Source organism: Euprymna scolopes, chromosome 2, assembly GCF_053919585.1.
Source record: "Euprymna scolopes isolate OS-2025 chromosome 2, ASM5391958v1, whole genome shotgun sequence".
In the NCBI taxonomy this organism is placed as follows: Eukaryota; Metazoa; Mollusca; class Cephalopoda; order Sepiida; family Sepiolidae; genus Euprymna; species Euprymna scolopes.
The window spans coordinates 190,791,764-190,819,636 of NC_136483.1; the positions used below are offsets into that span (position 1 = coordinate 190,791,764).

Sequence of the window (27,873 nt, forward strand, 5' to 3'; positions counted from 1 at the left end):
AAAATACATACACGAGATGATCTAATAAATAATACACGAAATATATACTCACATATAATATAACCTATATATATATATATATATATATATATATACACACACACACACACACACCAAAAAAAAACGGGCCCCATGTACACTTTATGTGATATCTCCATTATTTATTCACCGATTGCCCTTATTTTACAGGACATGGTAGAATCAACGACCGTGAGTACACCAAGACCCCAGTAGGAGCTGGGACAAAGAATACACTGTGTTAAATTTTACTACAAGACAGGCTCGTTTAAGAAAACCCAGAACAGTTTCATGCGTCAGTTTGAATGTGAAAAGGCTCCGTCCAAAAGCAAAATTCAAAACTGGGTGGACCACTTCAAGAAGTATGGGACCATGGAGAACCTCAACACCGCCAGAGAGACCGTCCAAGCCACTCAGGACGTCACAAGAAGCGAACAGCCGAGCTGGTCAAAAGAGTGAAAGTCTCTCCAGCAGAGTCCGAAACGCTCTGTGCGTAAGCGAAGTCAGTCCCTCAGTATGTCCCGTGAGACTTGCAGGAGAGTGCTGGTGAACAATATCAGGGCTTACCCATACAGAATACAGACGCTGCAGACTCTTACAGCTTTAGACAAGAAGCAGAGGAGGGCTATGGCAGTCAAGATGATCGAGGAGACACCAAGTTTTCTTACCCTCCTTTGGACCTCCAAGACAAATGTCTTCTGGGGGTCCTCCAGACCCAATGAAGTAGCCATCAAGCCCCTGCACTCTCTTAAGTGCACAGTGTGGGCTGCAATCTCGGCCAGAGACATCATCGGACCAATCTTCATCCAAGAATCTGGTGCAGCAGTAACAGTCACCAAGGAGCGGTATGTGGAAGTCCTCAAAACCTTCAAGAGTGAGCTCCAGACCATCTACCCGTCGCTCATGAGAAAGTTCTGGTTCCAGCAGGATGGAGCAAGTTCTCACACCTCAAACCTGTCTAGAGATTGGCTGAAAGAGAACTTCGGAGGTCGAGTGATCAGTCTCAAGACTGATTTTGAGTGGGCAACCCCATAGCCTGGACATAAGCCCCCCCCCCAATTTTTTTCTTTGGGGCTATCTTAAGGACAGAGTTTACGCAGGAAAACCCAGAACCATCACGGAACTCAAGTAAGTCATCAGGGAGGAGATGAGAGCCATTACCAATTCGGTCCATAAGAACGTCATGGACAACTTCGTGCTGCGCCTCAAGAAATGCACGCAACTAAATGGAGGCCATCTAGAACATATGCTGTAGAACGGAGAAAAAAAGGCCAAAGACCCTTGTGTTTTGATGTGATGTTTTGAATATAATAAGCTAGTTATGACCAAAGTTTCATTTCATTCGGACAAAACATTAAGAAATGGGGCCTAATTAGAGTTGGGGCCCCGTTTTTTGTGGTCATCCTGTGCACACACACACGCATTTATACGTACATGAATATACAGATAATATATAAACCCCCGCTATCCAACACGCTCATCATTTTGCAACCCCACAACGTAACAAAAATAAAGTAAAAATAACAAAAGTAAAAAACGTACAAAAAGAAACTTAACCATTTACTATAAGAAACGATAGAAAATAAAATATCTGGTCTCAACTTCTTACCCTTTAGAAGGAGCCGTATCGAACCGTAAGAAAGGATGGTTGAGGTCATGTTTATCACCATGGTAACATATACTGCACAGATCAAAATCGTGGCACTTTAGGCATCGCCAACGCATCCCTTGTATCTCTCGTTTTTGGCAGGCATCGCAGATAATGTTTGGATGTTTTACACCTGAAAAAACAAATTTAAAGTAATTACTGCAGGTGAGAATTAAAAGAAAAAAACATGCTTCAGACAATAAAAACATGAAAGTTTATTTTTCTGTTCGTTTTTATAACATATGTTGTGTAGTGGGTCCTTCTGGAATGAAACAAAAATTATGAGAGGACTATTTAAAGATCTGAAGACTTCGTTTTGTTGATCATTGGTTCTGCTGGCTTTAAGTGGAGATTTTTCATTAAAGTAGCTGTGGCAGGATCTTTTTTTTGTCAATGATTAAACACAAATATATATATATATATATATACATACATAAATATATGCCTAGTCGTAAAATGTAAAATACATTTAAATATATTTTAATTTGTCCAGATTTCATATATATTATAAGAGAGTCGCGATTTCAAAAGCAAAAAAAAAAAAAAGTATTTGCATCCCATCAGTTAGAATTAAAACCAAAAGCAAAAATATAGCATTCAAAGCTGGTGACGTTACCACATATGAACTGATTAAAAATAAACTAAGATGAATGTACAAAATGTATAACAATTTTTTCAATTTTAACCTCTTAAAAACTATTTTAACTGACGAAAGATCCATAAAAGAACGGTCCATAAAAAATCCAATTATTTGAGGCCCCTAGCGCTGCTCTGTTACTTTTAGTTTCGGAAGAAAGAGAGTTTGAAAATATGGAGACAGCCAGACAGACAGACAATGCCTTTTATATATTAGATTGGGAAAATATGCTTACTTAATTAAATTTCCCCTTTTATTTTTACCAATCCTTTAATTTATGAAGCTCAATGTAACTACAGAGCATATACAAATAAACGACAAAATGTCTATATTCCAAATATCAAAATGTTATTCATCTTATTGTTTATTCCTTTAAGCATATTAAAATGAACTGAATATTCTAACATGTTTAAAGAAATAAACAGTAAGATGAACAACATCTTGAAATTTGGAATATAGAAATTTTATCATTTATATATATATATATATATATATATATATATATACACACACACACACACACAATAGTGGCCCGAGGATATGTTTTTTTTTCAGGTTACAATCTGGAATACGATGTCTTTCCGGCCCTTGGTTACTGTATTTACCCCGTCTTACGGTGTTATTTATAATGTTATTTAATTATATACATGTGTGTTATATACTGTACTGTATTTTGTTGCTAATTTTTAATGCCGTAATCCCAGGGTTCTACAGTATGGCCCAATGATAAAAAGTCCTTTTGAAGAAGTTGCAGCTTCCCATATTTTAGGGCCTCATCACTTACTTTTTTTGTCCTTTTGGGAAAACCAGTAAAGTTGAAAAAAAGTGTTATTAAAAACATGTCACAAAACTTGACTCATTCTGACAGTTTGTTGATAAAAAGCGAAGGCAGCCGGTTTGAAAAAACGTCAAATCAATGCTACTTGACATCGGCTTCTAAAGAAAATTTGTTGAAATTTAATCACAATATATAATATATATATATATATGCATGTCTCGCTCTTCCTCTTTCTATTTTCCTGAATTTTAATTCAGTTGGAAGTTAGCATCAGATCAGTTCCCAGCTTGGTCAACATTTGAGTTCTTAAAATGCTTCATCAAATGTTAAAATAAAAGAATCATATATATATATATATATATATATATATATATATATATATATATATATACATACACACACACACACACAAACGTATTGTTCACTTATTACATACATCCTTCAATTCCAGCACAGCAGTCCTGCCAGTAATAATGCCGACAGAAAACCTGAAGAGAAGTCTCGTCAAGCAGATGTAGCAGACGTATCAACCCTGGAGTTAAAGAGCAAGTGCCAATTGTTTAAACACCTGAAAAGCTGATTAATCAAAAACGTCACCACAACATGGTCACACCAACTTACTCTCCCTGGCAAATGATTTGGTTAATTAGTGATTGGACGATTCCACTATTTTTTCTCAATTCCGATATAATTACCAATTTCATACTAAATTCCCGATTCAGATTCTTTATACATCTGTAAATATATAACTATAAAATGGGTATTTTTGTCCCGATTACCATGAAAACATATGTTAAACATGGATATATTTTCTCAAATGTAAAAAAAATTGTGAGGGAAAGATCTATAGATTTTAGTTTTAAATCAATAAATATTTAATATTTTATTATTACTACTAGTAGTGGAAGATTTTTTCTTAAAAAAAAAAAAATAAAAATAAATAAAAAAATAAAAAAAAAAGATAATTAAAGGAATCGTTTTGGGATTAGAAAATAGGATTAATTTAGAATTAAAATCCAACGTTCAGGTTATTATCTGGTCTAAAGCATATCAAACGCTTCTGGGTTTATTTAATATGGAAACAATATCTGCACACCTTCTCCAATGGTATTACTATATGTGAAAGAACTATATTCTAATATATTTAAATTCAATTATGAATCCCATAGTCTGCATCATTCTCCATAAAACCGCTTATTACCCCCATCCTTCTTCTTAAAATCAAACATCACAGATAAATACTAGCAAGAAGATTTCAAAGAATGATAGTAAATTATTGTCATATGTGTTGCGATATATCAACTCTCTTAGGGTTTTTATTGAAAATAACTATCAAAAATAATTTCACAAACTTTCAAAGACAAAATGAAAATAGTAATATGGGGTTCAATGCTGGGAACAGGACTTCCTTTGGTTATTCAATTTTTCCCAGGAAGCACCAGGACGGGTCGGCTAGTTTAATTTAAAATTAAATTTAAAATTATATGAATAATGAAATGTTCAATTGCTAACAGTTTTCTTTTTTCCTCAGTGTGCCTAACATCAAATAAAATTTCTATGAACAGAGTTTCTTTCTAAGAATTTCCCCATCTATGCAACACCTGGCCACAAGATTGCTTCCCTAGAAGCTACCACACATTCTCAAAATTAACATTGATATAGACCGTCCTTATAAATCATCAAATTTTATTTTCTATTCATTATTTTTAATCCTCTCACAATATTAATCATCATTTAACTATTAATCAATTTATCTTATTGAGTGACCTTTGGTTTTGATAAGAGGTTAAAAAGATACCTGCTTTTGATTAGTTGAAAACAATTTTACCGACAAATTTTATAAACCAATGTCGAAGTTGAAAATTCAAATTTTTAATGATAGAGCAGAGTACTGACCCAACGAGTCAAATGTACTCTGGTAAAATAATGGCTGAAATTAAAAAAAAAAAATAAAAACACAAAGCTCCTTCCCTTTAACAATTATAAGGAACCTTTTTAATCACCGACTGTCATGGCTAATAGCACCTTACACCAGCGTCCATCATTTGGCCCAACATTCACAGGTAACATTAACTGGTACAAATACATAGAAGATACTGCCAAAGTTGCTGCAAAGCTCTCTCCATCGTGCTATAAAACTTCTAACTAGACTAGTTAAAAGCAAGTTCTTTTGAAAAGCAATATGCAAATTAGATCATTATACAATGCCAATTGCATAAAAATGATTAGTATATTAGCAAGATATTCTTCAAATATGAATTTGACATTTTAATCTTACTATCAGTGTAATAAATGGCACACCTTTACGTATACACGGATCGAGTTTATTTTAACAATAAAGAATTCATGGTATTCAGATTGGAAAACTTTTTTAGGAAAGCAATCGTTAAGACTGAAAGTAAAAATAAAGCTGTATAAAATAATTCCATTGCCTTTAGGGAAGCATAAAAATTGTTTTCTGATATTTTATGATAGTAAAAATGTGCTTTTTTTAATATGAAAAATAAAATGGTCCTCGTTTGGATTTGAACCCATTTTTCTATGTTCAAAATTAAAATCTATCAAATAAAATAATTACATGTTAATTACGTTTAATAAGTGAAAAGCAAGCTTTTCTTATTTTGCTGTGAGTTTTTTTTTATGTTGGTTAGAAAACGAAGGGAGATAAACAAGATCAGGTATTTTTATTAGCTTGAAGGCCACACAAACGAATGAAAAGGGCACAAAGTAAATGGCACACAAACTGTACAGTAATTGGGGAACATCAAGAGTAGAAAACACGAAATAGATTTGTACAAAAAAAGTAAATAAAAAAATAAAAATAAAGAGAATCCTATTAAATAGTTAACAAACCAGATAAATAAAGAAGGTCCAGGAAGCATTGTCCACCCCTGTCTTATAAATGGAGACCCACAAATGGGAAAAATGCCTGCAAGTTATTACAAAACCAATAAAAGAAGAAAAAAATTCTTAAAATACATCTGTTTAATTTGTGCGTTTAGCAATGAGAATGTTGTTGCAACCTAAAGTGTGACAGACCAAATAAAATTCTATTTGATACCTAAGCATGACAGACCAAAGAAAATTTTATTTGAAGCACAAGCATAGAAAGAAAAAATGCTATTTTTAAATGTGTGTTACAAACTAACAAGCATGCTATTTGAAGAATATATATATACATATATATTTACAAGGTGCTCGACTGAGCTCCAATACTTGGTTCCTCTACTTTATGTCATTCATACCACAATGCCATCACAATGTAAAATGACTTCCTTTCCTTCCTTCAATATATATATATATATATATATATATATATATATATGAGAGAGAGAGAGAGAAAGTATGGATCCGAAAAGTGTAATGTAGTTTCTGTAGGAAATCTGAAATGTGAGATCTCAATGCAGAGCAGCCATAAAAGATGAAAAAAAAAAAAAACCCAAAAAAACAAAACAAAAAAAAAAAACCCACACAATCCGACTCCCAATCTCATAAGATTTGGCTAAGTTTGTGTTTTCTTTTACCGCTTATGTATATTGGTCACCATGTATCAAAACCAAGAACGACTTGAGGATGAGAGTGAATGAAACTCTGTAATTGTCAACCAAGAAGTGAAGATAACGTTAGCATTGATAGAATGTATAAATTTCATTTGATTACATAGAAGGGTCGTCAATGACCAGAACTTCACAACTTTGGATTTAAAGACAACTAAATTGTAACCAACAGGCAAACAGTAACTTGGTAATGTGTTCTGCAGGAAGTTCTTTCAAAGAAACTCTGCTTCTGGAAATTCTGCTGGATGCTAAGCACTTGAAGGAAGGAAAGGAAGTCATTTTACATTGTACTGGCATTCTGGTATGAATGACATAAGGTGGAGGAACCAAGTATTGGAGCTCAGACAAGCACCTTTCATAGAAATAATGATAGAATGGTAGAGGGAGAGAGAAACCAACAATGTCTCTTCTGTGAGAAAGGCGTTTTTTTTTTTTTTTTTTTTTTTTTTACAAAGGCATCACCACATTATCAAGGCCCAGAGGCCACTCAAGGATAAGGGTTAAAGAGTGTACAGTAGAAATTGGACAATATAGTAATCATTAGTAATGAAAATTTGATAAATTTGATAACTTATATGGAACGGCTCATCAAGAACTTATTTACTTTATACTTGAACACAACCATATTGTAGTCAGCCGGAAAGCAGGAAAATGGAAGACAATTCCACAGGCATGCAGTTCTAAGAAAGAAGCTTTGTCCATGGAATCTACATTTAGGTTTAGGCACAGATAAAGAGTGGGGGGAATTATTGATAGTGTTTACAGCTAGACGAGTGTTTCTTGTGAAAGTTTGGCGAGGGAGGACCATAGATTTAAGCTCAGTCGAACACTTTCCATGAAAATAACGATACATCAGAGACAAACTCGCAACATCTCTTCTGTGAGATAGAGGTTGCAAGGAGGAGAAAAGGACATCTCCTACGAGGCTACGAAGTCTATTTTGAACTCTATCAAGGCAGGACAAGTCCTTTCTAGCAGCTTCTGCCCAGATGTGGCAACAGTATTCCATCCTTGGACGTACCTGGCTCTTATATAGATAGAGAATGGCATCAGCAGCGAGATATTTACTGGATCGATAGAAAGATCCCACCATTTTCCCAGCAGCCTTGGCAACAGATTTGATGTACGTGTTCCATTTAAGATCAGGAGTAATGGTCAAGCCCAGAAGTTTGTCAAAACTTGAGGCCTCCAGAAGACGAGAGCCATTCATTTCAATTGATGCCAAATGTGGATTAGAATGTTGATGATGTAAGGAGAGAAGCTTGGTTTTAGATGCATTAAAAGTAACCAGCCACTCCTTTCCCCATTGTACTACGTGCTCAAGATCAGAGGAGAGAGAATCGGAGAGAACTTGGTCGTTTACTGTCTTAGATGTGCTACCATAAATGGTAGTGTCGTCAGCATAAATGTCTACAAATGATGTAAGGATGTGATTTGGAAGATCATTAATGTAGATCAGGAAAAGAGTTGGGCCCAGGATGGATCCCTGAGGGACACCGGCATTAATACTGTGAGCTTCTGATTTTTGCCCCTCAACTACTACTCTTATGAACCTATCAGAAAGAAATGATTTAATAATTGAGAAGACTTAGGAAAAAGAAGAGATTGTCCTCCCCACTAGATTTTCAAGAAGATTTTTTACCAAAGCACAAATAAAATGCGCTGAGCTCCATCTCTCCAGACATGGCAACAGTATTTTATCTTAGGATGCAACCGATTCTTTAGATTATTTTTTATCTTACATCAGGAGTCAAGTACTTTCTGGAGTGTTGGAATGATCCAACTATTTTTCTAATGATCTTAGTAACAGATTGGATATTCCACTTTGGATTTTGAGTGAAAGTCAATCCAACGAATTTATGAAAGCAAAGGGTTTCTTCGGAGAGAGAGCTATTCACTTCAATTGAAGAAAAACAGGGATTTGATTGTTGTTGATGAAAGAAGAACTGATTTCAGAGATGTTAAAACTAATAAGCCACCACATGCTCTAAATACAAAGAAAGAATTAGTACGAACTTGTTTATTAGTGCTGCTCTTTGAAGTGCTGCCATAGACAATTGTATCATCTGCGTAGATGTGAACAAATGATTTCAAAATTTGATTTTTAATGAAGATCAAAATAGTGTTGACCCAGAATAGATTGGGGGGGGGCACATCAGTATTGATTCTACATGCCTCTCATCCCTGTCTATCTACAATTATTTTCATAAAATTAACCAAAAGAAAAGATTCAATGGTTGCAAAAACATTGCTAAATATTTAATAGTAAGTTTTTAAAGGAACCCTTTATGTCAGACCCAATCAAATGCCCCTGACATATGAATAAATCTCTTCAGTCATACAAAGGTTAGGGAGTAAAAAACATGCCTCCCCCCATCCATGATGAAATTATTTCAAATAGGGGAAGCAAGAAAGAAAATAGCTAGTCAAACAATCATCGCCGCCTAAAATAAATTCATAAAGAAATAAAGTTATTGGTGATTGTTATTTTTTCTTTAGGTTATAAGAGATGATAATTTATATATGAAAAGTTAAACTACTGATGTACAAGGAGTGTTCAATAAGTAATGCCCCTGACCCAATTTCAGTTGTCTGATCTAGTTGAAAGTTTGTATATGCAATGATTTATCTCTCTATGAGTTGTGTGACAAATAATAGCTCCGAACTAATTGTGGTTTCTGATTTATAAGTGTTTTAACTTGAACCTGTTAATTGTCGTGCACTGATATGGTTTTTTTTTTGTATTTGAAAGGAATCAAATCACAGAGAACTTTTGATGATAATGATGCCAACCATATGACCTTGTAAACCGCTGGCATCGTGAATTCAAATGTGCCCAGAAATCTGTGGAAACTGCTTGCAGACCTGATCCCCTCCCCCCTTTTGCCATAGATGTCAATCAAATTGAGGCTGCCATTTCGGAAGATCAACACGTGAACATTTGTCAAAGTCAAGATTAGTACAGGGTTTGTGGGAACTATTATTCATGACCATTTGCATATGCATAAATTATTTGTTAGATGGATTCCTAGGTGGCTGACACTTTTCCAGAAGTAAGAATGTGTTGAGTGCTTGAGGATGAATTTGGAGATATGCCAAGAAGATGAGTCAAGGTTTTCAAAACACAGAATGAAATTTGAGTGTATTGCTATGATCCAGAGACCGAAGTTCAGTCAATGCAATATATGCACTTGGACTCACCACCTTCAAAGAAGGCAAGTGTGCAGCCCTCCACTGGTAAGATCATGCTCAGTCTTCTGGGACCAGGCTGGAGTTGTGATGACATATTCCTGGCAAAGGTTATCACAATTACAGGAATCTATTATGCTTCACTTTTGAAGAAATTAAAATGGAATAAAATCAAGAGGTCGGGCAAGATTAGCAAAGGTTTTCTCCTCCTTCTGTTAGATAACGCTCGTCCACAATGCACACGTTGTCAGATCAGAAGCATGGGCATGTGGCTGTGAAATCCTCTTCCTTTCTTGACCTTGCACCCTGTGACTTTCACCTTTTCTCAGCGATGAAGTTGTTTTTGAAAGGAAAACGTTTCTCGGATGATGCATCCTTGATTTCCGAAATCATGTCATGGTTGGAGGATCAATCTGGAGTGTTCTACAAAAATGGTTTCCAGAGCTGCAATCAACAAGGAGAGAGATGCGTAACTCTGCTTCCTATGCAGAGAAAGACTAATAACTGTGCCAAATTTCGTTGTTCTACTGCCATGAGAATAGGTTAGGGGCAATACTTATTGGATACCCCTCATAATTCTGTGATTTTAATTGAATATTATTATGAACACTAACAAAGCATGATTTTGTTTTCATCATTTTTGACAGAGGATGTGCAATATTAATAATTATTGTAATGTTATGTCAATTGCCAAATGCATCGAATGCGTTATGATGGCTTGGTGGCTTTTAGCTTTACTTCATCTATTTTTATTTTCCTTCCATTTTTGTGTGTGTGTGTGTGTGTGTGTGTTAAAGCAGTTGTGTGTGTGTGTGTGTGTGTGTGTGTGTGTGTGTGTGTGTGCTTGATAACTAAAAAAAAAAAAAAACAAAAAAAACAAAAAAAAAAAAACAAAGAAACTCCCTCTTCCTTGGGGGGGGATTCCTTGATCAGCTGTCTATCAGGAAAAAAAAAAAGTTTCTTTTCTTTACTTTCTCTCTCCTAATTTAATACAGAAAATAAAACAAGAAAACTAAAAATAAAATGTCTATTAACAAATATGAGTTCACTAGCTGCGTTTGTGGAAGCATTTTTTTTTTCAAATTTTTTAATCAAATTCAAGAGCATCGATTTTTATTTATTTTTAAGTGGACTTTACAAAAATATGGGATCAATTAGGTTTCCAGAACCCTAGAAAATAATCAAAGTGAAAGAGACGACTTAGGGTCTACACCAGTGACTTTCAATGCGTATGCCATCTTTAAACAGATAACAAACTAGACTTATTTGATTTTTTATTTTTTTGTCACAATGTCGATTTTTAATATAGGGAAAGATTAATTTTTTTCTGGGGTCCTTGAAACCTAATTGATCCAAAATATGAAATTAAAAAAATAGTTGAAAATGTGAATATGTATTTTTAAGTATGTGAAATCTGTTTAGAACTGTACTCTTATCCATATTTACACACATCCCCACAAGGGCAAATTTAGATACAGTTTATCTTTAATGTGGGGAGAATCCAGCTCTATTAAAAGGGACACTCTGGACTAAGACAAAAATAATATTTCCTAAGTCTCATATTTTCTTGTTCATTAACAGAGGACAGAAAAGGTGAAGTATAGTCTCAGAACAGATATTACACTTTGCTCCTAGCCAAAAGCTAAGGAACAGGTCATCATTCAATACTTATGCTTAAGACAAAAGGTATATTACAAGGACGCCAGGTCATGAATGCATAAGTTGAGTCATCATAACAGAACAATTTGCAATTCCGTTTCATTCGAGCTGAATAAAAATTTACTTTTAGAAACGACCCTCATAGTTCAATATTAAAAAAAAAAAAAATTTTTTTAAATTTCATTTGAAACGATTTTTTTAAATTTCATTTGAAACGATTTTTTTAAATTTCATTTGAAACGATATTTTTAAATTTCATTTGAAACGATATTTTTTTTAAAATTTCATTTGAAACGATATTTTTTTTAAAATTTCATTTGAAACGATATTTTTTTTTTAATTTCATTTGAAACGATATTTTTTTTTTAATTTCATTTGAAACGATTTTTTTTTTAATTTCATTTGAAACGATATTTTTTTTTAATTTCATTTGAAATGATATTTTTTTTTTTAATTTCATTTGAAACGATATTTTTTTTTAATTTCATTTGAAACGATATTTTTTTTTAATTTCATTTGAAACGATATTTTTTTTTAAAATTTCATTTGAAACGATATTTTTTTTTAAAATTTCATTTGAAACGATATTTTTTTTTTAAATTTCATTTGAAACGATATTTTTTTTTTAAATTTCATTTGAAACGATATTTTTTTTTTAAATTTCATTTGAAACGATATTTTTTTTTTAAATTTCATTTGAAACGATATTTTCCAATTTTTTATTGCTTTACATCTGCATTTACATCCTTTCTGATCTAATCTAATAATTTTGTGCTGTTTTTGTTATGTAAAACTTGTTGCATTTTTGTCCATGCATTTTGTACATAAATTGATTGTTGTCACCACGCCTTCTCTTCTATCTGTTAAACTCCCTTTTAAAGGAGATGTGGAGGGGGAGGGAGCGGAAATGTCTCTGCTGCTGCTGCTACTATGCCCCCTCCTCCAACCAGTGTCAAAAGCCTCCCCACCCCGACTCCACAGTAACCAATTACTAAGGCAACGTTTTGGACCCTTATGTAGAGAGGAGTGTGTGTGGTTTCCATTTATTTCTTTGGAAATGGAATCCGCTTCCAGCCATGCTTTCAAGTTACCTTTGAAAAGCACAATCATTAAAGATGGTCTTTGATTATCTTCCGTGTCCACAGGTCCCTCCAGCAAAGCTAACCTTTTATATACCCATTTTTTTCTCTCTATGATATATATATATATATATATATATATATGCGCATGTGTTTTTACGTATTGTTCTCTTTCACTCAATATATGTGTGTGCATGTATTTGTGTGTATATATATGTGTGTGTGTGTGTGTGTGCATGTCATATGTGCGATAGTATTACATTAGGATATGTATGTATTATATGCGCAGTCGTGTGTATTTGCATATGCATTTGTGTCTTTAACAACGTTATTTTAAGTTTTTCTGTGTGTATGGATATTTATATATATAATGAAAATTTGGAGTTAATTCTGTAAATTAAAATATTTGAGAAATTTATTTTTCAACAAGGGATATAAATGTAAGTTTAAGATTGTAATAAATGAGGCTGAGGAGCTATATGCTTTGGTTTTAATTCTAGCTAATGAAACCCAAGTCAGATTTTCTTTTTTACTTTTGTAATCACTATTAATCTACTACCTTAGTAATCATTGGGTACAATATAATAATAAATCGAGAATTGACTATAATAATAAATATGAAATCTACAGAAAATATATCTCAGTATATTTTACGATCAGGCAACGCCAGACAGCCTACTAGTGTGTGTGTGTGTGTGTGTGTGTGTGTGTGTGTGTGTGTGTATATATTAACAGAAAATGAAAAATCATGCAGATCCTTTTGTGTTCGGATAGACTGACTTGTCAAAGATCTGTGTGCACAAGTACTTTAGACACACACAAACGCATTATCCATATGTCGGTGTACACACACACACACATGCACACTATCCATTCATATGAATATATCCTACACATATAAACATGAACATACCTTGTGATTTATAAAAATTTTGTCATGCACACTTATGCATGTATATTCACTGAAATTGTTTTACATGCACGTTGTACTCCCTCGGTCATAAAAATAACAATCTGAACATTATAAGATAACTTCATTCATTTTATATATAACCACACGCACACATATAAACTGTCATTTAAAGTCATAGCAGATCTTCATGTCTTCAAAGATTTAAAGTTTTTCAAACAATCACTGCATTTTATGAATATTAAATTAAAAGAACATTGTTAAAACAACAATTATAGTTTTGTAACAATCTGGTTCAATTAATAAGTTAATGACTAGACAGTAATGATTTAATTTAATTTTTTTAAATCCTATTTAAAAAATTAAATTTAGTTAAAATATAGCATTTTTTTTTAAAGCAGAAGTGAGGGATGTGAAACAAAATTTGAAGTAAAATAAAAAAATAAAAAAACACCAATTAATTAGAGTTAGTATATATTTATACAGTAGAACCCCGGGATACGGCATGAAAAATTAGTAATAAAATACAGTACAGTATATAATACACATGTATATAATCAAATATATTCACACTTTCTCTCTCTCTCATATATATATATATATATATATATATAAAAATGAAAATTTGGAGTTGATTCTGTAAATTAAAAAATTTATGAGAAATTTATTTTTCAACAAGGAATATGAATTTAAGGTTTTTTTTTCCTTAATCCATGAATTTTCAAAAAACTGCTCATCTCATCAGAAGAAATGTTTTTAGCAAAATAAAATTTATAAGTAGTCATAAATGTTGCTATTTAGCGCATATATTGAAAATCTAAAAAGCTTCGGTGAAAGCCTAAAAGAAGCAATGATTAAAAAACAAAAAGAAAAAAAATGTTATTTTGCTAAAAGCATTTTCTGATGAGATGAGCCATTTGTTGAAAATCCATGGCCTTGTTTACAATCACACAAGAAACCGACTAAGTATCTCTTTGCTAGATTTGGAATTGTAAAATATATTTGATTGAATGCAATAATTGCCTTTGGTTTGTCGCTAGCTTTATCAAAAAAAAAAAAAAAATGGTTGTTCTTAAACAAAAGTGTTTTACCTTTACTGTACAAGTTTGAAATCACCTCCCAAATAATGCAGTGTAGCTAAATGCATACATGTACAAATGTGCAGTGCAGCATGTTTTGCTAGTGCATGTAGGTGGAAGACACTGCAGTTGTTGGATGCTTGGCCGGAAAAAAAGGGTGCAGAGGGATGAAAATATCTTTAGACAGAGAAATTCTTTGTTTAAAAAAGTGCTTCATTTAACGGGAAAGTTATGCTGGGATCGGCCATTGTGTGAAAAATAATTTTCCTAACTGAGCTCCAGATAAAACCCCTATGAATAGAGAAAGTTCTAGAAAGTGGATGTCTGGAGCAACCAACCCCAAAGCAAATGAACAGTGACCACTAACAAAGGGCCAGAACCAGTTAAGTCAGAAGAGACCCTGAATGAGGAGGAGGAGCAAGAGTTAAAATTAAACATTGGAGGGTAGCCCGTCGGTTTTGGTGAGAGTTATCAAACAATTTAGGCAGTATGCCTTCTGGATCAATTGGGCCCTGGAAGCTCTGATTAAGGAATGTAATGGGACTTTACATGTTGTTGGTCCAGTCAAGCAAAGATTTGCAAGTCGGCCATTTAATCCTGTGAAACTAAGTGCCACTTATCCAAAATAATAAAGATTATTTACTTATAAATTGGATGTGTGTAGTTTTGTTTTGGATGGAAAACTCTTCATTCCAGCATTGACTAGATTGAAGGATGTCTTTGGCCTGGCACAACAAAGGAGATGATCATGGCTAATGCATATGGTGCAAATTGTCACATATGTATTGAAATAAAAATACAAAAAACATGTCTTGTAAACAAAGTCGAGTCACTTGATTTATTTCATTTTGCAAACTCATCTAGCTACAACCACTTTAAACAATTTTTTCTTTTCCTTTGTGTATCTAAAACTAAACGGAATTTCCATGAGCAAAGTTTCTTTAAAAAAAAAAAAACCCTACTCATCAAGCTAATAATATCTGGTATGATATTAGTCCTAGTTGGGCTGTGCTAGCTTCCTCTTTAGGAGAAAGTTTACAGGGAATATCAAATTCACAAGTAGTATACATCCGTGTCTATATCTTGGTCATGAGAAGATGACAGAGCATCTAGCATTTTTAAATGGTCACCCATATGGTACTGGCCAGGTTTCACATTGCTTAACTTCAGCGATCTAATGAGAACCTGTGTGTTAACATGATGTTATGCCATACTATCCATCTGTGCAACACAATACCATGACGCAACAGGTTGCCCCACCCTTCACCTGACAAACTTGTTAACTGTTATCCTCAATTGACTTATTCGTACAAAAAATAGTTAAGAAAGTAAGAACAGAGTTCATTTTTATGTCACACTAGCAGAGGTACCTGACGTTGCCTGGGCCAAAAGTGTAATACATTTTTATTAAAACTTCTTTCTCTCTACTTCTCTCTTTATCTATTTCGACTTCTTTTACTGAAACATGTCTTTCTTTCCAACCATTCCTCTCTAGCTGGACATCCAGACAACTATTCTTTATATAATAGATTCCTTGGTGAATCAGTCGGCATTTCAAATTAGTACATAAAACTGAAAAGCTACCCCCACCTCTAAGGAAACATGTTTGACTCTCAGCGAATAAATAATATAAAAAAATTAGATATTATTCTTCCAGTGCAACACCATTAAAAAATATACCAACTTTGTGACCGTTTGTTTTGTAGTTTTTGACTTTCAGTTGAACATATAAACATGCAAAGACAATTTTACTTTATATAATAATAGGTGGATGGCTCATTAAATATGTTTAACAATAAGAGCTTTGAGAGTGGGGAGTTTCTCCTTAATTAAGATTACTCCTAGTTTTACCTTGATCGAGAATGTTACCTGTTAGAATCCTATTTATGGGTTTAAATAGAATTTTTATTGCGCATAACAATAATTTTCTTTAAACATACTTAAACATGATGCCTGCCTATATCCCCACTCGAACACTTGAAAATCCTACTTTCTCAATCATTTCTACCTTTTTTTCTGCTTATTCTATTTCTGAACCCTAACAATCATCCCTGTCTTAAATAATCCTGAGTATGAAAAAGGTGCACAATAAATCTTTGTCCAACACTTATTTAGTTTTTAGATAGACAGTATGTTATTATAGTTGATGATTTATAATATTAACTAATGAGAAAACAAGTAAATACAGTAGAACCCCGGGATACATTAAAAATTATTAATAAAATACAGTACAGTAAAAAAAATACACATGTATATAATCAAATAACATTATAAATAACAACGTAAGGCAGAGCAAATACTGTAACCAGGGGCTGGAAAAATATTGTATTCCAGATCGTAACCTAAAAAAACGTATTGTATTGATAAAATGGAGCAAGGGGTACAAACACTAGCCATTAGTAACCAGTTAGACACAATGAATATTATTATAGTTGCTGATAGACAATATAATGTAAGTAGAAATAAAACAAAATAGCAGAAGGCCATTCTGAGAACTCTCAATCAGACAGTCGCCATCTCATTAAGAGAGGTGCTAAACACATACACACACGCAAGCTTTTTCTATTAAATAGAAAGGACATTGGGTCTATCTAATCTGTTCCCCATTCTTTTCAGAATTTGAAAAAAAAAAAAACTTAAGTAATGCCTATCTAATTTAATAAAATATGCTTGAATAAACAAATGCTGTCTAATAATACAACACACACGTACATATAAAAGTAAAATCAGTCTCTTTGTCAACTTTCTTCCTACAAAATCAATATTTGATTCTGTTTCATTAGGTTTTCTTGCTGATCTCTGCAGCAGATTTTAAGAAAATGTCACTCGATTTTATTCCTTCAGAAAATAAGTTGCCTGGGTTAATATTTTTTCTGTATTTACTCAGAGCTACTTCCCTTTGTAATAAACTATTAAGGAAAAAAGCGTGGTATAAGTTTTACAAAAAGCTAAAGAAATTACAAGTAAAAAGACTACCAAGCAAGTATGTACAACTATGTGGGTGTGCATATATATATATATATATATATATATATATATATTACTCACACATAAATGAACAAATGAGAAAGTCTGGTCCCAGGGTGTTTTAGGGGTGAAAAACACACCTTTTGGGGCTAATTTTTATTTTTCTCCTCAAATTCATACTTGTGTCTAAATAGCGATATTAAATGGTACCGAATTTTAAAAAATTAAGGTATTGTTTGTTATGAAATGGTGTCATTTGGCTGTTTTAGCCCAATGTTTTATATTAAGCCAGGAGTTTAAAATGGTCAAAATAGGTAACAGTTCTACGACGGATTTTGGCTGACAGTACAAGGGAAGTAACTCTTGTAGACCCGATCTTACAAATATTGATTATATATTCGTAGATTGAACTTTAATATATGCGATTAGTTTACAATATAAGGTTGCAAACTAGTAAGCAGACAACACATTTTTTTTTAAAGTGCCTTCTACACATGAATGAAGATCTGACTTTTATCTAACTATACCCTCATAGGGAGGCAAGTAAATAACATGTCAATTTAGATTTGTTTGACAATTCGAATTGACAATGTATTTTTCATGTTTGTTACATGTGAATGTTAGGCTGAAGAGTTTAAATAATAATCATAGGCAGTTATGGAGATTTTGTCAGTCATAAGAACCTTCAAATTTTTGTACTTTGTACATAGATCATTTAGAGTTTTATCAGAAAGAGTTTTTCTTGAACTGCCATGAAAAATAGGAAAATGAAAAGATGTATGAAGTGTGGTGCTGTTTATTTTACTGGCTGCAATACCAGTGGAAGCTGCAACAAGAACAGCTGGATGTTCCATATCCTTGGGGAGAAAGTGTTCGCTTGAGGTAATCAGCTATAAGGTTAACCACACGACTCGTTTCAGTCCCACCACAAAAACATGACAAAGGCATTAGTTGAGGCACCATGCAGTTTTTGGCTTGTTTGTATTTAAGGGTTGAACTATTTGTTATATTTAAATCAAAACTGTTTCATTTCCTGGACAAATACTTAGCATTTGTGTTTGAAAGGTTTTTTTTTTCTTTACAGGGATCGACTTTACTTTTTTTTTCTTTTTTTTTTTTTAAAGTTAAAAGATAAATTATTATCCAAATGAAAAAGAAAATGTTAATCTTTATCTAAATGAATATGATTATATATATATATGGAAATAGACACACTGATTATAAAGGATTACATAAACATACAGCCGCTATATTACAATTATATATATATATATTATACATCGATTTACTCACAAAACAAGGAAATGCAAACGCACATAGAAAAATAATTATGTAAATTAAAATTTAGAAATTTAGATTTATTTATATTCTGTGATTGAAAAACAAATCACCGGGCTTATTCATAGGGAAACCAAATTACAATGTAGACATACAAATAGATAAAGGTTGCCAACTGTGCACATGGTAAAATACATAGCATACGTATATGACGGGACACACATTTACACACTTACCATACCACACGCATGCACACGCACATTAATAATTGCTTGTGTAAGGAAAATAGAGATGATAATTTGCCTACACAAATTTGTGGTTAATTGTTATCAGCTTTGGTAAGAATGGCAGACAGAGAGTCTCCAAAGAAAGAAAGAAAATCATGGAACCATGAACGAAAGGGGAGGAGAAAGGCAAAGAAGTAGTGAGAACCTTATGGTCAGAAGACCAATATGGAGTTGGATGTATGTAGATATAGTTCACCAGACAGGGCATGAAAAATGCATCTAGATCATATATCATCATCACCATATATATATATATATATATATATGATGTTCATTTATCACTTGCGAAGATGACTTGTTAAGCCAATTCGAGCTCTGAAGTATTTCCCGCATGTTGGACATCTGTGGGATAATTCTGAGGTATTGACTGCTCTGTCTTTTCTAGTGTCACATTTTCTCTTGAATTCTTCATTGCATGCGGATTCAGCAATTGCAGACCCTCTGTGAGTTGTGGCACGCCAAGAACATCTATCTTAGTCTGAGAAGTTTGAGAACCTTTAAAACTATATTTAAAAAAAAAAAAAAAAAGCTTGACCAAAAATCTTTTGTTAGAAAACTATTTTGCTTGTATATCAATCAGTTTGTTTCAAGAATTTTATTACTTTGCTTCCAAAAATTCAAGCTAGTCCTAGTATAAGTGAATCGAATAGAAATGTTTGTTTTATTTCTTAACATAATTTCAAAAAAAAAAGAAAAAAAATTATCTAATCCTTTACCGCCAGAATTTCTCTCATACAATACATCATTTTTTAAAATCATGAATTTATGTTCTTTATGATTCAAGGGAAGGGAGTAAAGGGGAAAAAAAATCACTAAAATGTTGAACCGTGTACTTTGAAGACGAGTTGGGCTGACAAACCATAAGAGTAAGAAATATTTCTTATACTGGTGTTTTATTTGAAAGGCGACTTGAAAGTACAATTTGGTGGTAAAAGGTTAAAGATGGACGATTTCGTTTATAAAAAAAATCTATTAATAAAAAATAAATTCTAAAAAAGAAAACTTTAAAATTATGTGTACATTATAAATATTATACCAATGGAGGCAGCATTCCAAGACGAAAACTATATGACAAAAGATTCTGTATGCATATGACTATGTGTTACTCCTGGGTTAAGTTAGAAATTTAATTACATTTTTTTTTAAATCCCAAATCAAGAGTATTTCTGCTATTCCTAAAAGCTCCAATTTGTGAACCACTTTTATTTGGTTTAAACACCAAGAAGTCAGCATCAGTTGACAAGAGTACTTTTCAATAGAGATCTTAGTGTACATGTCGTATCACTCCTGAGACTGCTACTCATATACCCGTCATACAAACAAAGCTAAAGTTTTCGTTCACAGCCTACCAAACCATAGAATGCTAACCTCATTGAATGACACGGACACTTAGAAGCAATCAAACAAGAACCTTTCTCCTTCTACATTAATATTCCTAATACATTGTCTATCATAAATACTTAAGCGACAACGTTCTCTTGTATAGACACACAACCTCCAACTTTATCATTATTTTCATCACAGGTGCGCGACTAAGTTTGTAAAGCATTCACAACAAATACTCGTCTATCTACAACAACTGCCAACAATTTCTTTCACTCTTTATCTGTGTCTAAAACCCAACAAAAATGTCACAAGCAAAGTTTCTTCCTTAGAACTGTCTGCATGTGAAACAAAACCGTTGGTTTGCTTCCCAGCTAATTATAACATGGTCGTTTTCAAGTCTAATGTAAATAAGTTTTTCTTTGAGCCATCTTAAACAATTAAACCTTGCATCTTCATTGATCATCACCGTATTGTCTCATTATCTACCAGACACTCATTAATCCTTATCTTAGACTTCTTTACCTTGACAAATGGTGACCCCAAATAAAGAGTTTACTCCTTATATTTGTCTGATGCAAATTGCCTTCATTAATGCACACTTTATTTTTGTGCTTATCATATCACATAGCCATCACTCAACAGATTTGAAATATAACAATGGAAGAGTGTATTATTTGAACTACCGCTCTCATCTGGAATATTTTCACAACGTCCAACCTTCTTCAGGTGTATCTTGTGAATTACTTAAGACTTCTACATGATTATGCCTGACAAAATGAGAATATGTTAACCTTGTGGATTAAAAAGTGTTCCATTCAAAATTCTGTGCAGATTTTTAAAGTTTGACGGAAGGGCTTCTAAGTTAGAGTTTGACAGAAAAATTCCCCCTAGTTTTACAAGACACACCTGAAGAAGGTCAGAGGCTACATCTGTCGAAACGTTGTGAAAATAACACTCAAGATGGAAACAATAATCTAATTAATACAAATTATCAATCCTCATATCAAAAAATTCAAAAACATAATGGAAGAGTGCATTAGGGTAATTAGCTTGATAAGTATACCACCAGCATCCAGGTTGGTTGGTTGGCTGTTTTACGGCATATCAACCCTTATCAGGTTATTTAATGCCGAATCCAAAGATTCGGAAGAATCTTTTTTTTTAAATAGAATATATTTGTTGTTTTCAAGTCGGTTTCTATTTAACCCATAGTTGGGACCCTAACAGGTACTACCACTCCGGGTCAGAGTGGACCTGGGAGCAATGGCAATTAAAGGGTGGCTCCACACTCCCCAAAGCCCGCAAGCTGGGGCCTCATCACCGGATATAGTTTAAGGTCATATACCAGCATCCAGAAAAACATGCTATAAGATTAAAATTTTATGACACTAAAATTAACTCATTTTAATTGGAAATCCAAAATTTTCTCATCTTGTTTGGTTTATTAGTTACTAGCAGGACCTGTGTACTGGCATTGCCCGGTAAAAAGATAATGTAAAGCCAGAACAGATTTGTTAAAAGACCCCCCCCCCTCCCGCACCTCAAAAACAGATGAAACTATGGTTATTTAGTACATTATTGTAAACTCAACTAAATTTGTTTTGTTTTATTTCATAAAGTCAGTCAATGAAGAATTGATGTCCTCAACAATGAAGAGAAATATTTAAAAGCACACTAATTAACGTTAAATAAATGTGCATAACAGCAAAAAATGTGCACAATTCCCTAATAAAGTAATAAATAGAAAATGTTTATGAAGAAATATTTTAATAAATCCTGAAACTATTGTACTAACGCAGGAATTCTTATCAACTGAGGTAATTTTGTTTTGTTTTGATTTTAGAAAGTAGTCATTAACTTATGTAGTTAGACCCCCATTAATAATTAAAGAATTATAATAATTAAAAGAAAATGTGCACCATCCCAAAAAAGAAAATGTGAAAATGTGAATTGGAATACACCCATCTAAAGCCGGCTTGATTTATGTGTGGAGGCAGCGTTTGTAAAGCTATACTTGCATTTTTTAAAAATGTTTTGCCGTTTTATTATAGATATAGATAATTACTTTAGAAGAATGATATGCAATAAAATTGTTTTAAACTCCTCACATGGTTCGCTATGAGTTGCTTGGAATAGTTACTCTCTTCAAAAATAATGTAGCAATTTATGATATCGAATGATAGTAGTCATAAAATATGCATCTAATATACTTAGCATGTAATGGAACCATGTTTGAATTATGTGTGGAGGCAGCGTTTGTAAAGCTATACTTGCATTTTTGTAAAGGGGAAAAAATGTTTTACTGTTTTATTATAGATAATTACTTTTATTATAGAAATAAATGTGTAGATGAGTTAAGTTTATACTGAATCACCATAAAATAGATTCATCACAGATGTAACCAACATGCAACAAGAACTTTACTTGGTTTAAATTTTGCATGATTTAAATAAGAATCCTCGTTTTTCTTTTTTTTTTGTTTAAATATTATCCAATATTCAGATGTCTTGCTTTGAATTTGCATAATGTGAACAAGTGATTTTTGTATAAAGAACTTCTTTAACATTAATGCATGACATGTGAATACTTTAATTGAAACAAAACAAATGTCAAAACGGCAAAGATATTTTATGAGGAATAATAAATTTTGATTAGTTTTTGATCAACACAAAAACTTAATTATTTTGTGATCATTTATTTTCATCACCTGCAGAGTAAATTTTCCGCTGCTCAGTTTGTGGAAAAGGAGTTAAGTGCAACATGATCTTTTGTGTATAAGAAGTGCAGCGGCATTACAGATAAGTTGAGAGAGAATATACAAGTAAGTGTAAGACAATGGAGATGAAAACTTTGATGTAAAAATATTTTTGGATGATGAAACTTGAGGCTATCAAGAAGTTTTTGTTACCTTGGTGATACCATTGGAGAACAGGGTGTAGCAGGTGCTAGTATGACTGAAATTATTAGGAGTGGATGGAGTAAGTTCAGTGAACTGTCATTACTAACCAGCACAGCATTACAAGTTGGCTAAGGAAAGAGTCTATCAGACACGTGTTCACAGTGTGATGTATAAAAGTGAAAACTAGCCAGTGAGGGTTGAGGAATGAATGCCTTCCATTAGACCCATGGTGCTTCTGAGCCAATAGAGACTGCTTCAGATAGATTCCCAATAGGATGGAGGGTGCTTTCTGATACATAGGTGGTTTCTTCCTGAGATGTCGTGAGGGGCTGAATATGGCTGACAAAGCTTCTTAACTTCAATCATTGGGTAGAAGGTTCATTCCTAATAACTTTTGTGATCTCTGCTCAGATGTCCACTTCCTATCACAATTTAGAGGTTATTCAATACTATAAAACAGTTCACCTATTGTATATAATTGAACACAAGTTGTTATTTTACTCGTAGATGAAGGAAAATTGTGGGTTCACACTTTTCCCAACAGCATGAGTGTGCAAGAGAATCGATGGGATCTAAATGTGGCATTGCCAATGCTATAGGCAACTAGCAGGCAGCCTGGCATTGCCCAGTCGTAAAATATGCTTGAATATATTTTAATTTATGCAGATTTCGCATTTATTGTTATAGAGCCAATTAGCTACTGATTATTATATTGTACCCAGTGATTTCAAAAGTAAAAAATGACTTCAGTTCCATCAGCTAAAATTGAAACCAAGACATTTAGCGCTTCAGCATTATTCGTTACCATCTCAGTTAAGTCCACATGCATATCAAAACTTAAAATAACTGCAGTTAAACGTATATTTGCACATACATAGAAGATACACGCTTCGTTGATTTACATCTGCCAAGTTCCAATTTTTTTGAATTTTGACCTTTTAGCAGCTAATTTTACTGGCTAAAAATCAAATTGAATTTGTCCCACAGGTCCGAATTCCCTATATATAAAGTTTCAAGTTTGTAGATCAAATATTGATAGAATAGTTTTGTAAAGATCGTTCTGCACATGCACAGAGATCACTTTATATATATATATATATATATATATATATATATATATATATATATATATATGTGTGTGTGTGTGTGTGTGTGTGTGTGAGAGAGATTAAGCAAATAAAAAGAAAAGAGAAAAAACTAAGTGTACCTCTAGAAATTCCACATAGTTACGTTATTAGAGTAGGCAATATTGGTAAGTAGTTAAAACAGAATTTATATAAAAAAAGAAGCGCCCACCTCCCTTTAATTTCCAAGACAGATATAGTTTTTATTCCCAGTTATCAAAGGTTGATTAAGGTCGTCGGATGGGGGGGGGCGGTGGAGCTGAAGGAAGTTTCCTTCTATATGCTCATTCTTAGACCTCACCCCCTTCTTCCAACCGGAAAAAAAAAAGCAAAAAACTGAATCATCTATTAGATAAGCATCTTTGATGACAGGACATAGAAAGGTAATGATAAAGTCACTGATACATAGAATTAAGACTTATATACGCCAAATTAACATACTCTGACTACAGGAATTGACAAAAGTTTGTTTCTAATTAATATGTAGGTAGACAGGTAGACAAGAGTAGTAGTAGTAGTAGTAAAAAGTGAGGGGGGAAAAAAAAGAGAAGATAAGAGTTGAATTGAGAAGAGCCGGCAAAGGAAGGAACTCAGAGAAAAACCAGATAAGTTGTTTCATGTCAATCTAGATTCCCTTCCAGACAAATTATGGAGAGAAAGATAAAAGAAAATGTAAAAGTGAAAGAAAGTCAGAGACAACCTTTGAGGAAGACGGAAGGGGAGGGGGCGGATATGGAAGAGAGCAGTGAATGAGGGGAACATTTTATGAATGTTGAAAAGAAGGGAAAATAAAAAGGGAAGATTATTTAGCAGCAACAAGATAGTCGAGAATGGAAATGAGTCATATGGAATCTTAGATGAACAACAACAACAATCATATGAATATAATAATAATAATAATAATAATAATAATAATAATAATAATAATAATAATAATAATAATAATAATAATAATAACGAGCAGTCAAAAACTGAATATGAAAATGCATTCATTCAAACCACAAGTTTTTTGTTGTTTTTTTTTTTTTTAAATTATTTATGAGGAAACTAGCATGAAGGGGAGAGAAAAAAATGGAGGGAGGAGGGGGCTTAATTCTTAATAATACAATATCCCTGAATATACGAAGTTTTTTTTTGTGCTAACCTCCAACTCACATCAATTGAAAAAAATAAAAATAAAATAAAAAAATTGCTTACAAAGTACAGTGCACTGACAAACCCAAAAAGTATTTATGAAATATCGTTTTTTTTTTTTTATTATGGAAGGCCATAATGTAATGAACGACTTTTTCAGACAAATTCTTCAACTAAAAAAAAAATTGATGTTCATTACACAAGAGATTATTTTATTTATTTTTTTTTTGTTAAGATGAAGTTTAAACATTTTTTAAATAGATCTCCCATTCGTGTAATGAAAGAACGTTTTTAAAGTGAAAAATCGGTTGCAAAATGTTGCTCATGAAAAGAGAACACATAAAAACAGAAGTTTGTTCCTTATAGATGTTAATCATGAAGACAAATGGTAGGTGCTCGGCAGAGTTCCAATCTTTACTCTTCTTCTATAAAAGATTTTTATTTTTACACAGGGATCACCATTTATCAAGGCCCGGAGGCCACTCGAGAATAAGGGTTAATGGGTATACATTAGTTAATATGATTATAGCATAGTAAACATAAGGAATGGAATTTTTGTAAGTTGGATTACTTAGGGAGACGATTCATTAAGAACTTGTTTACGTTGGACTTGAAGACAATCAGATTGTAGTCAGCCGGAAAGCAGGCCAAGGGAAGAGAGTTCCATAGGCGTGCAGTCAGTTCTAAGAAATAAGCTTTGTTCATGGAATCTACATTTAGGTTTGGGCACAGATAAAGAGTATGGGAAACTAATGATAGTCGTTTTGGCTAGACAAGTGTTTTTCATGAAAGTTTGGCGGGAGCATAGATTGAAGCTCAGACGAGCACCTGCCATGGAAATAACGATAAAGCAGAGACAGGCTCACAACATTCGCAGAAAAACATTGCCTGTTTACTACCACTGAAAGAAACTTCTTTTTCTCTATAAAAACAAACAGACAGACAGAGTTCCTTTCCAACAACTTCTCATCTGTGGAGCATATTACCATGGAATTGTTGACTATAACACGGTTTTCTTTCATTTATCACCGTCAGCAAATATTTTACTAGAATGAAACAAGATTCTTTTTCATCCATTTCATTAAAATTATTTATTGGCATTATAATTTATTTTAATATGATTCAACGAAGAATCGAAAGTGCTAGTGATATTTATGGAGCATGCATTTTTTTTTGGGGGGGGGGGTGACAAAAATAACATTAGAAAAACTGGGATAAAAAAAAGACTTTAATCAAGCAGAGGATTTTATTATACTTTATAATGTTTGCTAAAACACACACACACACACATTATATATATATATATATATATATATATATGTGTGTGTGTGTGTGTGTGTCATTTACTTGAAACGTACTCGGTTTGTATATATGAATCGTAGTGGATAAAAAATTTCTTATGAACAAAGTTTTTATAAAGAAAAAAAAAGTGTTTTTTTTTTATGTAAATTTTGAAAAAAGTCCAAGCTCAATGAATGCCTTTTTTTCTTGGGGGGGGGGGGGTCCAGAGCATATATGGTGTAATATCATAATTCTCTAAGTTCCAAATATTAAGTTTTCTCAGTTGGTTATTTATTACTTTTCTAAAGGTATCCATAACAATATTATTTTGTATTGCAACTAACAAGTCTGCCAAATTATGTTATTGCTGCATATTTAGTCACGTACTCATCATACTTATCTTTAAAAAACTTCAAAACGAGAAGGAACAGCAGAATATGTCGGTTACATGAACCATATAAGTTGTCCAAAATGGTGTTTTTATAAGTTTTTTTAAGGTAAACATCTGAGGAGTACATGACTAAATATGCAGCAATAACATAATTTTGCAGACTTGTTAGTCGAAATATGAAACAATATTGTAATGGATATCTTCTTGTAAAGCAATAAATAACTGAGAAAACTTGATATTTGGAAGTTGGAGAATTAGCAGATTACACTATATATATATATAATATATATATATATATATATATATATATATATATATTAGGGGGAAAAAAAAATGAAAAATTTAGTTACTGAAATAGATATGGTGGCATTAAACGAATCTTGTATCAATCTTCACAATTCTTGGTCAATTAAACAAACAAGACAAAACAAAACAATAAAATAATTTCTGTTGAAATGTTTAAAATTTATTTATTTCCATCTGCAAATGAAAAGGGAACTGTACCATGTGACACTATTTGGCTTGTCCTTGGCTTGGGTAAAAGCCCAACCAATGCAGCTATAGATTTTGCAGATTTCAAAGATAATGCAAAGGACTGTGCAAAGAAACAGGTAACTATTGTATAGCCACAT

At 32.8% G+C, this 27,873-nt stretch overlaps 1 protein-coding gene across 1 annotated transcript in view; it reads right to left on the reverse strand.

Annotated features, from left to right (window-relative positions):
* Window positions 1-27,873, reverse strand: part of LOC145300063 (E3 ubiquitin-protein ligase MIB2-like) — a 629,636-nt gene that overhangs the window by 76,824 nt on the left and 524,939 nt on the right. Inside the window, exon 4 of the mRNA XM_080144453.1 lies at window positions 1,628-1,799. Within this exon, the coding sequence (XP_080000579.1) occupies window positions 1,628-1,799 (172 nt within the window). The remainder of the gene's footprint in view (window positions 1-1,627; window positions 1,800-27,873) is intronic.